The sequence below is a fragment of the Felis catus genome, chromosome B2 (genome assembly GCF_018350175.1).
Source record: "Felis catus isolate Fca126 chromosome B2, F.catus_Fca126_mat1.0, whole genome shotgun sequence".
NCBI classification, from domain to species: domain Eukaryota; kingdom Metazoa; phylum Chordata; class Mammalia; order Carnivora; family Felidae; genus Felis; species Felis catus.
The window spans coordinates 21921286-21936306 of NC_058372.1; the positions used below are offsets into that span (position 1 = coordinate 21921286).

At 43.2% G+C, this 15021-nt stretch overlaps 1 protein-coding gene and 1 long non-coding RNA gene across 6 annotated transcripts in view; one reads left to right on the forward strand and one right to left on the reverse strand.

Annotated features, from left to right (window-relative positions):
* LY86 (lymphocyte antigen 86) overlaps nt 1–15021 on the reverse strand; it is a 65335-nt gene that overhangs the window by 29243 nt on the left and 21071 nt on the right. For all 5 annotated transcript variants that reach the window (XM_045057166.1, XM_003985832.5, XM_045057167.1 and 2 more), the window contains exons 2-3: nt 2312–2398; nt 792–920 (exon numbers count right to left, since the gene is read on the reverse strand). In XM_045057166.1, the coding sequence (XP_044913101.1) occupies nt 792–920; nt 2312–2398 (216 nt within the window). The remainder of the gene's footprint in view (nt 1–791; nt 921–2311; nt 2399–15021) is intronic.
* Nucleotides 810–13469, forward strand: LOC123385311. The gene is made up of 3 exons (XR_006597582.1): nt 810–927; nt 11204–11397; nt 13090–13469. It is a non-coding gene; the product is annotated as an uncharacterized LOC123385311 (long non-coding RNA).

Sequence of the window (15021 nt, forward strand, 5' to 3'; positions counted from 1 at the left end):
AAATAAATAAGCGGATGCTTCTGGCATAAGGGGTTAGGTGTGCGCTCCTCCTTGGGACTGGGAAGGAGGAGGAGAGTGGTTCTGGAGAGGACACTCACAGATCAGACTTAAGTTTTAGTTAAATAAACAGAGGCATCTCAAGGCCTTGGTGCAGATGCTGGGTGAGGACAAGGCGCAGAGCGAGGTGAGGACAGGCTGGAGTAGAGTTTTTGTGTTCCTTAGGTACATATGGCACGGGGGTAGGTGGCTAGTGAATTGAAAAAGGAAGGAGGGGATGATGTAATGGTTTTATGCTTTGTACTTTAAGCCTAGCTACCGAATAGCCCTATCAGTCAATGACTCGAGTGGGCAAGACCACAATAAAATAGTGACATTTAGAAAGCTTCATTTTTTTTTCTTTTTCTCTGAGTCCATTGACCTATTGAGTAGACCCTGTTTACTGGGAGATCACTGAGCAGAAACCTGGAGATACTTTGAATCTCAGTGGATTTGGCAGAGCTATTGGCTCTTTCTGTTGCCAGCCCTTTTTTGATAAGGTGCCACCACTAACAGCAACGCTTTTCTGTTTGTAAAGTGCCTCAGAAGCATGTTGCATTTGATTTTCACATACACTGTATATGGTAGGTCCTGTGAAATGGGCTTTAGGGCTGTTTTCATATAACACATGCTGTTAAGCAAGGTTAAGCTGGTCCAAAGGTGAGGGGTGGAACCAGGGCTCCAGCCTCAACTGGAAGCCATTGTTCATCCCTCTCTAGACCCCAAGCAAGCAGTCGGCAAGTCACACGGCTTACCCCCTTTCCTTCTCCCGCAGAAGGAAAACTTCGGTAGGTCCTCTTCACAGATGGGATAGGAGAAATTCAAAATGGACGATCCTTTAGTGAAGAGAGCTATGTCAAGAAACAGCTCTTTGATGTCCTCTCCTTAAAGGTAAGAGAAGACCAGCTTTATTGTTAGTGTGGGTTTCGCTGTGTATCAAAGCATTCAGCGTTTATAGAAGCATGAGCAGAAGGGCCTTTATTTCCAGAAGTCTGCTCTGTATGGGGAAAGTTTTCTTCCCTCCTTCCATTTTTCCTTCCTTCCTTCCTAACTTCCTTTTTCTTGCTTTCTTTGCCTTTCTTTCTTTCTTTCTTTCTTTCTTTCTTTCTTTCTTTCTTTCTTTCCTTCCTTCCTTCCTTCCTTCCTTCCTTCCTTCCTTCCTTCCTTCTTTCCTTCCTTCTCTCCTTCCATTTATTTATTTATTTATTCATTTATTTGTAAAACAACACTTAGGCAAAACTACAGGGGATAATGGCAGAAGCCCTCGGTATGAACTGTGACCCTTTTATGAACGTTCTCTTTTTGGAGCAAGGTAGTCACTCTCTATGCTCCCCAGCCCTGATGCTCTGGCTTCTACAACTTCTCAGCTGCATAGTATTGTGTGCCTCCCCTGAAGGTGGTGGGGTTTGGTCACCCCCCACAGTTGTTAGGTAAATACTATATCACAGTTATACAGGAAGCTTTAGGGTGCTTGTCAGTGCTGGCTTCTAATTCTCTGTGTCTTTTCCTCCATTTCTCCCTACTATGTTGCACCTACTTCTCATTCCATTTCTCTTTTACTCAGCTGCTGCTATAGAATCCAGATATTGTGCAAGTTTCCAGAAATGCGAAGATGCATGAGAGTTCTTGGTCCCTAGCAATGTTCCCTCCATTTCTCTGGAATGGTTCCACACATGAAGTTTATTGAATCCTTCTGTTCTGGCTTTGATAAAACCACTTTAGAAAGGAGATACTCTAGTAGCTATAGCAATATAAAGATTAACTGTTAAAGGCATAGCTAAATAAAAACAATCAGACAGCTACCTAGCCCATTGATTGGGGTGGAGGGAGAAGGTATTTGCTTTTGTCACAAGTTTCAGGAATCACATTAACTCTTTGGGAAATGAAATAAAGCAAATTATAAGCTATGCTGCTGGAGGTTGACTTGTTTGCTGCAGGGATAACAAAGCAAAAGCTCTTTCCTGCATAGACATCAATATTTAGGCTTGACGTTATCTTTTGTTGCTGTTGGATATACTGATTCCAGGTGCTTATATCATCCAAATGAATGCTTAGAGTCTTTTCAGTACAAAAGCACAGCATTCAGTGAGAGTCTACTGTGTCTGGATATCACTCAGGAAGAGAAGTGAAAATAGAGATGGAAATAGAGTTAATCCCACAGAATGGTGAGCAACAGTGGCTTAGCTGGCCGCTAGAGTTAATGCAAGAAATGGGGGTGTGTGGAGCAGGAAGAGATGGTGCAATGTTTCATTTCATGTCAATAATCTTCACTTACTCAGAACGATTCCAAGCCTAATGTTGAGATTTGACTTCATGTGTTTAGAACACTGGTCAACAGAAAAGCCAAAATCTTGTAGTGGATCTGCCAAGAAGAACACAACAGATTAGGTGTGAGTACATTGTATACTCTGCAAACTCACATTAAGAATTCACACGAATGAGGGGCGCCTGGGTGGCGCAGTCGGTTAAGCGTCCGACTTCAGCCAGGTCACGATCTCGTGGTCCGTGAGTTCGAGCCCCACGTCAGGCTCTGGGCTGATGGCTCAGAGCCTGGAGCCTGTTTCCGATTCTGTGTCTCCCTCTCTCTCTGCCCCTCCCCCGTTCATGCTCTGTCTCTCTCAGTCCCAAAAATAAATAAAAACGTTGAAAAAAAAAAAAGAATTCACACGAATGATATTTTCTTTTCTCCTACATGAATCACTAAAATGGATTCAACACCATGTTGCCCAGCACTTTTTTTTTTTTGCATAAATTCATAGTGTCTTCAATAATCCCTCCAAGTCTCTCCAAAGCCAATATTGGTCAACGTGATGTTCACCAATGGAAGGCTGTCAATCTGAAATGAGCACGGTGTCTTGATGGGTGGGTGACAATCCGACTTGACATTTTTATTGTTACTTGAATTCTTTTAGTTCCTGAACCTTTGGCCTTAAAATTGCTTATTGGTTATTCTAAACATTTCACAAAGCATTATTATAATTAAAACAGAGGGAAATCTATACAAATTTTCAAAGTTAAGACCTGCCTTTGTAATTTCATGCCATCTCATCTCATTCAATGTAATATTTTTTTCCCAAATATTCCATTATATGTGAGGTATTGTGCCAGATATGATAGGGACTGCAAAGATAATATCTTTTGCACTTCTCATCAGAAATCTCCACAAGTTCATTTATGCCTCAGAATAAAGTCAGAAAATGTCCTACTGGCCCCACCTTCCATACTCCACATTGTTAGTTCATCCTCCATGTTTTGAGATCAGGTAATCACCCAGCAAATTCCTGCCAAGTTACCTGCTAATGTGCTTTCTCTAACATGTAATGGTCTCACCCTTTTTGCTGTTGTCTAAATACTGAGGACTTGCTCATTCCCATCTTTTTTGTGAGCGTTTCCCTGACCATCCCCCAAATATTTTTTGGCTTCTCCAAATTCTTAAAACAGTTGTCTGAAATATTATTTCAAAATGTACCAACACATATTACTTTGTAATCTGCTCTTGGATTCATCCTACAACACTCAATCTAAACTTGGAAGCTCCTGAAAGAAAGGAGCTGGGTTTTTGTTTTGTTTTGGTTTCTATGTCCTTTCTTTTTGTTTCCCACTGGGCCCGAGAGAGAGAACTGATTTTAACTGAGAGTCTAAGTTGTAATGGTCAATGAGTTGTGCACTTTACAAGAATTTTCTGTTTCATCCTCCCGACTCCCTAGTGTGTAGAGCAGAGCCCTGCAGTCGGCTGCATGGAAAACACCCTGTACCTATAGGGAACAAATGGATTGAATGGGCCATGAGTTAAGCTGTTCTTCCTCAGCTCCAGATCCAGTCTTCCAAACTGTGCTGCGTAAACCAGGGCTCTCTGTAATTATGCTTTTCCTTTGCCACCCACCAGCAGAAGTGCCAGAGGGAGACTGAGGCTGAGTGAGGGAAGGAATCTGCTCTTTCTTGCATACTTGTTAGTTCCTAAGAGTGTCACCTGGAAATGGCCTGTCACCCTGGCAGTGGCAATAGGTTCCAGTGTCCAGCTGTCTTCTACACCTTCCCAGAATGAGCTGAGGCTCATCTCTGTGGGTTCCTAAGCTTCTGCTACAATAGTTTCTGCTGCAGAAACTGTCTCCCTTTCCCCAGCAATCTGTGTCTCAGATTCACAGCGTCCTTCTTTGAAGCTTCCAGGTTCTGGTAACTCCAACTTCTGCCCCCTGCTCTCCCAACCCTCCTGGTGGTTGCTGCTTCCTCGCTGTCCCAGTGAAAATTACTGACATGATCTGTATTTTCCTGATAGGACTTAGACCAATTGAATAAACAACAATCTTGAGAGAGAACTATGATTTTCCTCATTTCACAGATGGGAAAATATAGACTCAGAGAGGTTCTATGAACTTATCCAGGTCCCACTCTATCATGTGGGTAGAGTCAAGATTCAAGCCCAGACTTAACAACAAACAAAAAATTACAGCCCAGTATTGTGCAGAAGTATTCATGAAGTAGAGCCTCAAAGATGTATGTTAATGATTTAATTTGTAAGATGGCCTGGAATATTTTGTGCGCAGGCATATGGCATGTGATAATTCTGTTTCATAACTGGTTTTAATTTCAGCTTAGCTATGAGCTCACATTTGTCAATGATGGTGTTCCAGACAGTTTTATCATCCACACTGCTGACCTGGAAGACATGTGATTGTCTGTGGTATCTGCTGTGGAAATGATCACTAGGCTATTTTGCCTTGCAAATCTAATCTAAGGTGCACTTCTGTTTGATCAAACCCTCTTTGATCTGGCCACCCATTTCCCTGAGGAAAGACCATTCTGTCATAAGCACCTTTGTGTGGTCCTGGGATTCTTTCAGCTTGGGGAAAGGGGGAAAGAGGTATGGAGACAATCGTCCCTGCTCAGTATTTGGCACTCAGTATTGAAAAAAAGAGGCCAATGAACAGACAGTTAGGAAAGTGCACCTGAATGTTTACTGATGTTTTAAAAGTTTAGATAGAAAAAATAAAGGGCAGGAGAAGGAAATAAAACATCTTGATACTGGAAAAATATTGTTAGAAAAATAATCTTAAAAAAATTGTATTTCTTTGGGGGGTGAGGGGCAGAGAGAGAGAGAGAGAGAGAGAGAGAGAGGCCCAAGCAGGTTCAGCACTGTAACCACAGAACCTGATGCCAGGCTCAAACCCACGAACTATGAGATCATGACGGAGTCAAAACCAAGATCATGACGCTTAACCAACTAAGGCACCCAGGCACCCTCGCTTTAAGCTTTACACTTCCTTCTGGTGCCAGTTTCTCAGATGCCCTAGGGGCCAGAGCCATGGGGATCCATCCCACGAACTGTGAGATCATGATCTAAGCTGAAATCAAGAGTTGAATAACTTCACTGACTTAGCTATCTAGACGTGCCCAGGAGAATAATCTTAATAGGGAACAAAGTCACAAAGAAAACAGTAGATTGTTTCTCTCTGAGGCTGGATACATAAAAACATTAAAATAGATTGCTTCAGGGGCACCTGGATGGCTCAGTTGGTTAAGCTTTTGACTCTTTCAGCTCAGGTCATGCTTTCCTGGTTTATGAGTTCAAGCCCTACATCGGGCTATGTGCTGATGGTGCAGAGCCTGCTTGGAATTCTCTCTCCTTCACTCTCTGCCCCTTCAGCTCTCTCTCTCTGTCTTTCAAAATAAATAAACAAAAAAAAAAGACAGATTGCTTCAAAATCTCTTAGGGGTTTGGTGATCTTTCCTAGCGGTTATTTTTATTCTATATTTGTGATCGAATTTTATATTTGAGAGTGAACATGCAGTTTGTAGTTGTCTTGGCAAAAGTGACATCAATTCCTTCTGTCCCCCAGTCTCATCCTCAGAGGCTAGCCTTCCCTCTGCAGATTTGTGTTTTCACTTAGGCTCTATATTGCCTTGTATTTTCTTTATACCTCTGCCATCCCTCTACTAGATGCTGTAAGGCAGGCTCCCAGCCTCAGGGTCTAGCACAATGCTTTAAGATTATGCTAAGTTCCAAGTGATTGTTTGATGAATTGAATGATAAATGTTGTATGTAGTAAACTTGTAGAGAACTCTAAGACAGGTTTTCTCAACCTTGGCACTACTGACTTTTTGGGTCAGATAATCCTTTTTTGTGGGAGTTGTCCCGTGCATTGCAGGATGTTAGCCACATCTTTGGCCTTGACCCCCCCAGATACCAGCAGCACCCCCTATCCCTAAATCCAATTGTGGCATCCAAAGATGTCTCCAGACATTGCCAAAATGTGTCCTGGAGGACAAATCCGCCTGTGGTGGAGAACCTCTATTTTCAAGAACTTCTTTGTCACTTACCAGGCAAGTGGCTCGGAATAGCCTACCAAAATAAAAGATGGCGGATTGCATTTTTAAAGTAGTTCTTCTTACGTAATTTGAAAACTGCTGGGGGCGGGGTGGTGGTGGTGAGAGGAGAGAGTCCCTTGGACACTTGCCTCAAGTAATTTTTAATACATATAAATTGGATTATCTGAACTTGGATCTTCTGAAAGAATGAAATTGGAAAGTTAATGAGAGTTGGTGTTCCCGGGCTATGAGGGCAGAGATAAATGTTTCCTCTAGACACTTCATTGTAGAATGGCAAATGAGCTGAGGAAAAAGCCAAAGCTTCATCGTGAAATATACAATCTTTTCATTTTGAATATTTTTTTTCCTTAGCCTCTGTGTTATAACCCCCTTCTGTCTGTTCTGTTGACATCTATGGGTTCTGCCCAAGGTGGAGGATGGTAGTTGCAGGGAGTGAGCCTGGGATGCCCCAAACTGCCTCTGCTGTCCCTGGCCTCTGGGACACGTGTGCATATGGAAGGCAGGCTCCTCTAAACAGCTGAAAGCAAATGGTGCTGGGGGTGAGAAGAGGCTTCGGGAAAGCAGCTGGCTGCATCTGCCTTGCATATTAAGGGCAGTGGTCCTGGAGCTGTTTTCTTGCTCATCCATAGAGTAGAATAGAATTAGATAAACAGGTGGGACTAAGTGTGAGTAGGGTCTTAACAAATCTCAGCTCCAGAACAATTTTTGTGCCTTAATCTCTGTTGGTGGCCTGCGTTCGCCTGGTCTGGGCCAGAATTGGATGGTCCAGGAGAGGACAAGCTCGCCTTGGTAGTTTCTCATCAGTGCCAAGCCTCAGCTAGAATCAGGATAGAACACTAAACCCAACAGCACAGGCTCTGGAAATGTAGTTCCTTACTGGAGGGTGGTGGGGATGCAAGCTTGATGGGTCTGGGGGCGGGTAGTGCCCTCTGCTGGGTTCCTTGCTGCTTTGTTCTCAGGCATCGGTTGCTGAGTCCTGGAGTTCATGGGTGTCACCTGGCAGGCAGCAGCCCGTATTGCTGGGTGCTTTGAGGGTTACCAGAGGGGCCAAATCTCATGCTACTATTTTTTAAATATCTCATAGCTCTGCTTGAGGGTTACTTTTTACTTTATATTTTGAATAATTATATTCTCACAAAATGTTGCAAAAAGATACTGAGAAGTTTCACTCACCCTTCATTCTGCTTTCCCCCATCACAACATCTTACATATAATAGAGTACAGCATCAGAACCAGGACTCTGACACTGGTACCATGAAGAGAGTTTATTCAGACTGTACCAGTTTTATACACATTTATGTGCATGTGTTTGTGTGTGTGTGTGTGTGTGTGTGTGCATGTGTGTGTGTATGCACACGTGCACACACATGCCTTTACATTTTGATTGCTTGGGTTTTACAAACTGTTGCAAAATGGGTGAAGCACTGGGGCGTCTGGGTGGCTCAGTCTGCTGAGCATCAAACTTGGGCTCAGGTCATGATCTTGTGGTTTGTGAGTTCAAACCCCATGTCAGGCTCTGGGCTGACAGCTCAGAGAGGCCGGAGCCTACTTCAGATTCTGTGTCTGTCTCTCTGTCCCTTCCCCACTACTGCTCTCTCTCTCTCAAAAAGAATGAATAAAAATTTTTAAAAAACTGGGTGAAGCACTGGCTCTTCTGCTCTTATGGAGTGCCAGCTCAAGCCTCACCTCCACTGGCCTTCCCATGTCTCTGCCAAGTCAATCTCTAGGCTTATCCATGTTCTTCCTGCTGCACGAAGGTAATCTCTCTCTCTCTCTCTCTCTCTCTCTCTCTCTCTCTCTGTCTCTCTCTGTCTCTCTCTTCCTTGTGTGACTATGAGTGGATGTGGGCTAACAAGTCTGAAATCTGCAGGGCAGGACAGCAGGCTAGAAACTCAGGTTGCATTTCTATGGTGCAGCCTTGCAACTGAATTGCTGCTTCTTCTGGAAACTTCAGAATTTTCTCTTAAGGCCATCAAAGGATTGGATGAGTCTCACCCACATTAGCGAGGATAACCAGCGTTACTCAAAGTTTATTGATTATAAATGTTAATCACATCCACAAATACCTTCAAGGGAACATCTTTTATTTTTTAAGTTTATTTTTTTATTTAGAGAGAGAGCACTTGCACACACACATGAACAAACAGGGGAGGGGCAGAGGGAGAGGGAGAGAGAATCCCAAGCAGGCTCCATGCTCAGTGCAGAGCCTGATGTGGGGCTCGATCTCACAACCATGAGATCATGGCCTGAGCCGATATCAAGAGTTGGATGCTTAACCGACTGAGCCATCCAGGTGCCCCGATCTTCACTGCAACACCTTGACCAAACAAATGGGCACCAGAGCCTAGCCAAGTGGATGCATAGAATTCATCATCATGGGGGGCCTTTTGTGTTGTATTGCTAGAACCCTCAATAGCCCTTCAAATTGTGCCTTCACAATCCTTCTTGTTCTTATATGGTCCAAAGTAACTTGGGATTCAAATATCTCTGACTGGCTCCATATGTTTCTGGGGTGGATATATTGAACCCCCTACCAGTGGCAGGCACTGTGCTTAATGCTTGGGATATAGAGATTCAAAGAAGCCATCTTAGTTTTCAGGAGTATATGAGTAGGGATGTCCTGGCCCATGGAAGCCCAAAGAGTGAGCCAGTAACTATGTTTGGGGAGCCATTGATGATTGTAGAAGGAGAGGGTGACATGATATGATCCGTGCTTTCCTTACCTGCAATGGTTTCTCTCCCTTCTATCCAAACCCTGACCTCTTTGGGAAATATATTACCTCATTCCACCAGCTTCTTTCTTTTTATTCCTATGAATTTATGATCTATGCTGATTATTTAGCATGTAACATGGGCTACATTGCATAGTTACTCAATGCTTTATATGATAATGTCTTGCTTCCTCAACCAATGTCAGATCTTCGAGGGCAGGACCTTTCTATCGTATATTATTGTATCATATTCGCCTCCCTTGTATTTTGATTACTCCTCCCCTTCCCATCATATCTGATATGCACCTCCAATGGCAGGTGCTAACTCAGTTTTTGCTGATAAATCACTCTTACTTTTATTCTCTGTTTTCCGAAAGCATGTTTCCCTCTATCTGCAGTGTAAAAATCAATTCGGTCAATTTCCAGTAAATGTCTTGTGAGAAGTTTAGACCCCACATAGGAAAACTTTGATTGCCTCCCCTACTTTTTGTTTTGTTTTGTTTTCTACACCTTCACAGTCTGGCTCAACTACCCACTACCCAGGATTCCAACTAGGGTTTTCTCACCTGTCCTTCCCCTGGTCTCCCATGTGTATATTTTTATCATTGTGAGTGTGGGAATTATTACTAGTTTGCACTCTAGTAGATTGCACTAGGGTATAAGCTGTGAGTGGTCAGGAGCTAGGCTTTGTTTACTCATCACCACATAACCAGAATCTAGTCTAGTAGGTATGTCTCAGAATATCAGATGGTTGGATAAATAGATGGGAAGGACAGAAAGTCAGTTAGTTTGATGATAACAGAAGGGAAGTTGAGCATTTATTTCCAGGCTTGGTGGGTGCCAGCAATTACCGGGGAAGACTGAGTTGTAAGGCCAGTGATATCAAACCTCTCCCCATATCTGGAAGTTTCTCTTGGCAGGTGTTAGTACATTAACTTTATCACCATCATAATAAGAATTTTGCTTTGGCACTTAGGATGGAGTTTCAGAGTGTGGTCAAAAATCTAATCCCAGGCTAAATAGTAGAAGATATTCATTCCTCTGCCATCTTTCAGAATTATTTTCCCCCAAAAAACTCCGAACAACAAATAGGCCTTGCTTTTGACTTCTTCCTTTAAGTTACATGATTACCAATTCTGCAAATTTGTATTCTGTATCTTATACAGGCCTACTTGTGCATGGATCTGGAAGTCTGCCTTTTTTGATTGGGGTATTTTAATTTGTTTGTGTGATTCACAGGACAACTGTCAAGGGTCACTGTGGATCCCTAAAAAGAGGATGGTGTGTAAGGCTTCATGTGTAAGTGAGATGTCTTTGCTGGAAATTCATTACCATGGCAACATAAAATTAACTTTCCTCTTTTCGTCCTTGATGCCACTGTGGTACGTTCCTTCTACCCCTTCCCTCAGACTCCCTCTCTGCCTTTGAAGATAGAGAAGTGACTTATAATGTGGCAAATGTATTTTAGCTATGTTGTTCTGTTATTTCCTGATACCTTTTTATTTCTGCCTTTCAAATCTTGTTACTCTAGGACAGCACAGAGATGCCCCCCAATGGGCCATTAATTCAAATAATAGCAGTCCCACCATGTTCCAGTCTCTTTAGAGGTATTTCCTTGGGAATTGACTCACACAGCCAAAGTCAGATGTATGACCTGACTTCTCATTTTATCTTGGATAGGCAGATGGTGTATTCAAACTGTGTTTGACTAGGCCAGTTTACCCAGAGCCCTACTGTTGATGTTGATTGAGTAGGCTCCCCCAAGTCTAGAAGCATCCAAGGAACTTGCTTATTCTGTTTAGTATTTAAAATTATTTAACTTTCTGTTGCTAATCTGTAGTCAATCCATACGGGATAGAAAAATGGAGAAAAGCTAAAATGTCTTTTTTTCCTTTTAATGGAAAATTAGACTTCAGAGCATGAGTCTCCACTACACTTCGAGGGTGAGGATTTACATTTCACCAGCAGGTAAACTTCTTTCCCAGGAAGGAGCACACATGTGGTTTCATACTCTTTGGCTTAGGTATGTCAGAAACCATGGCAGTGTTTGGTGACACTGAGACACAATCAGGATATACCTGTCATATTTCACCTCTGCATTTCCTGCAAATCTCTCTGTTTTCTGACAGGGCACAAGGACTGGGTTATGATGTACAGGTGGTTTACGTGATGGTGTGTGTGGCTTTGAAGATAAACTCTGGGACTATTCTTCAAATGCTGGGCACGCTGAAAAGGAATTCCCTCCTGCTTCTGGAAATCATGAACTGGGAAAAAGCTAAGGACTTTGTCCTTGGCGTCTGGTGCTGTGGAATATGAAGCATAAGTGAGTAGGGGCCAGTAAACTGGGTGAGAGGGAACATCTGACATCATCTCTGTCTGCTTATTTATAGAACTGGACTTGCACCCAAAGTACCAGGAGGTTCCAAGATATATATGAATCATTGACTCTGGCCCCTGTCTTGTGGGTGGCCAGGACATCAGGTATTAATATCTCCATTTTGTGATGAAGAGGCTGAGATCTAGGGCAGCAAAGTGATGGACTCCAGTCTCCAGACTCAGCCTGCTGTGGCTCTGCTCTCACACAGCTGTGTGTGATAGACAAACAGCAAGAGAGGTCAACTGACTCAGAGAAGGAAACAGAGCTCTGGACAGAAGTGGAATGAACCCAGATACATGCACCAAGACTGCTCCTCTTGTGTCTCAGGTTGATCATGAGGAGGGACAAGGCAAGGCAGACCCAAGTCCTCAGTTTTGCAAGGCTTGCTGGCTAGACTTCCTTGCAAGGATTGTTTGCTAGGATTGCCTAGCTCACTGTTACTCTGCAAAGCTGGGTGGCTGTTTCCCAACCCAAAGGACTCTGGGAAAGCACAGATGAAAAAACAGAGGTGTTAAAGGTTTTTGTAGGAATTAAGCAATCCAAGGGGTGCCTGGATGGCTCAGTTCGTTGAAGGTCCAACTTCACCTCAGGTCATAATCTCGTGGTTCATGGGTTCAAGCCCCAAGTCAGGCTCTGTTGACAGCATAGAGTCTTCTTGGGATTCTGTCTCCCTCTCTCTCTGCCCTTCTCCTGATCTCTCTCTCTCTCTCTCTCTCTCTCAAAATAAATAAATAAACATTTAAAAAACTAAAAATAATTCATGTAAAGCATCTAGGCCAGTGGTAACTACATAGTAGATTTTCAATCATTGGGCAAAAAAGGATGGATTCTGTTAGGGCAACATTGACTATACTTCTTGTGACAATTCAAAATGAAACTAACTTCTTTTTAAAATTTTCTTTGTCATGTTAAGAGCACTCTAGGGTTTAAAATAATTTAGTAAAGTTCAATAGATATTTCTGAAACAAAACCTAGATGTCAGCTAGAGCCTCTCAGCCGTTGAGATATAAATAGGATCACACTGAACACGGTTAGAGGTTGGAGATGTTCTTTGTCCCTTGTTCTTAAACTTGGCTGCACATTGGAGTCACCTGGGGAGCTCTGTAAAATTACTGATGCCTGGGTCCTGCCTCAGATGTTCTGGATACTGTCTGGGCCTCAAGATTCGTATATACTCCGCAGGTGATTCTATTGTTCAGCGACTTGTGAAAACCATGGTCATAAGCCACACTAAGTTGTGTGCTCATTCCCTGAGCTTGGGATGGCATGGGTGGGCTTCTAGATCTATTGTGCTATTATTCCAGGCTGAAAATTTAATCACTTCACAGATTTCCTAAGAAATCTCCTCACAAAACTTTTCACAAATTTATAGATTGTATGAAGAAGCGGGGGGGGGGGGGGGCAGGCGGAGGGTGTTTCACCATATTCCTGGCTCCCCCCTACCTGTCTTCCTCTCTCTAACTTCTTCTCTAGACAAAATATTTCCCATTGTCTCCATGCTGAGGGTCTGGAAGCACACCAGGCGCTCCAGGGCTTCAGTAGCCACCCCAGTGGCTTGTAAAGGAATTCGTTCAAGAAAGGCTTAGTTAGAATTCTTGGAACATCCCCTTAAGAGAATTTTTTTCTGTTTCATTTCAGGAACATGGACTCAATGCCAAACACTAACCCAGGCATGGAAAGGTTTGAGATGGGGTCCAGGGACCAAGAGGATAGAGGTAAAAAGGTGGACATTGAGGGCTGTTGGGAGAGAGTGGGCATAGGGTGGGGGGCATGTAAGGGGAAGAGAAAGTGTGGGCTCAGAGAAGCTGGCCATCCAGGACCAGTGGGCTGCCTACAGGGCTCACTCAGACCTCTGTGCTGAGGGGGGAACAATCACTTGTTCATAGGGATCCAAGCAATCCCTGAAATTAAAAAATACTAAAAACTTGGGGTGTCTGGATGGCTCAGTCGTTTAAGAGTCCAACTCTTCATTTCTGCTCAGGTCATGATCTCATGGTTTGTGGGTTTGAGCCCTACATCAAGCTCTGCACTGACAGCTCAGAGCCTGCTTGGGATCCTCTCTTTGTCTCTCTCTCTGATCTTCCCATAAGCACCCCCCCGACCCTCTCAAAATAAATAAATAAATAAACTTAAAAAAATACTAAAACGTTGTGATTGAAAATAAAAGACATTCTGGCCTTAATTAAGTATATAATTAAACGATTAGTTGTGTCTTTTGTGGCCTAATTGGCTTTACTTTCCTATACCCTTTGTGTCCACAAAGGTGACCAAGGTCCACCATGGTGGGGCTCAGAAGCTTTGGGTGTCATTGTCGGCAGAATGTGTCGTGTTGTATGTGTTTGGTATCTCTCCATAAACCTCCATGACCTTTGGGGATGGAATGTCAACATGTCCATCTACTTTTTTTTTTTTTAAGTTTATCTATTTTGAGAGAGAAAGAGGGAGAGGGAGAGAGAGAGAGAGAGAGAGAGAGAGAGAGAGAGAGAGCAGGGTGAGTATGAGTGGGGGAGGGGCAGAGTGAGAGAGAGAGAATCCCAAGCAGGCTCTGCTCTGCCAGTGCAGAGCCCAATGCAGGGTTCGAACCTGCTAACCATGAGATCCATGACCTGAGCTGAAGTCAAGAGTCAGACACTTAACTGATTGAGCCACCAAAGTTACTGGGTCCATCTACTTTTTATTGAATTTTTTTTCTTCTTAAGAGGCTGCCTCTGTTCCTGAACACAGGCACAAGTACAGGCTACCAAGAAATAAAAACTTTTTCATTTTCAGAAGAGAGGTAAGGTTTAAGCTATAAACTCTCCAGAAAATATTTCCATAAGAATTTGAGAATGAAAACCAACAACAACAACAACAACAACATACAGTCCCTTTACTATTTCTGAATTCCACACTCCGACAATATCTTGTCTGATTTGCACTATGTAATAGGTATTGGATAATTGTTTGTTGAGTGAATAAAGGAACGTTGAAAAACAATCAGACAGGGGTAAGTAAGGGATTGAAGTGATTTTGGAAATGGTCTGCCTGCTCCTTTATCTCCTCAGATGTTTTGCTAAAACATTTCTGTTTTAAGAAGTCTCAATCTTAATTTGTCTTCTCCTAATACAAGTGGACATAAAGATCACTTTCCCCTATAGTTCTCAGTACTCAGACTGGGGAGGGAGGGGGGGCGGTCAATATTCTTCTGGTGAGATTGTGTTTGGGACACACACTTGAAGTCAGACCAACCAATCAGAGCCTGCCAGCATTTGGACTCTTCCTATTTTTTGTGGGTGACCAGAAAATAGAGTAGGAGATGCTACATCAACAGGGGAGACAAGAAACCTAATACCAGTCTATTGATCCAATCCCGAACATGTTTGAAGCTCCTACCATGGGCTGAGCACTGTGCAAGATACAAAGATGAGTTAGTTTTAGGCGTAACCCCTGACTTTCTGGAACACAGAGTGTAGAAGGAGAAAGGAAAGGTGAATAGACAATCTCCACACAGCATAGCTACAAGGTGCAACAAAGAACAAGGGGGGTGTGCGTGATCCAGTGTGAGTGGTCAGAGATGGCCACCAAATGGAG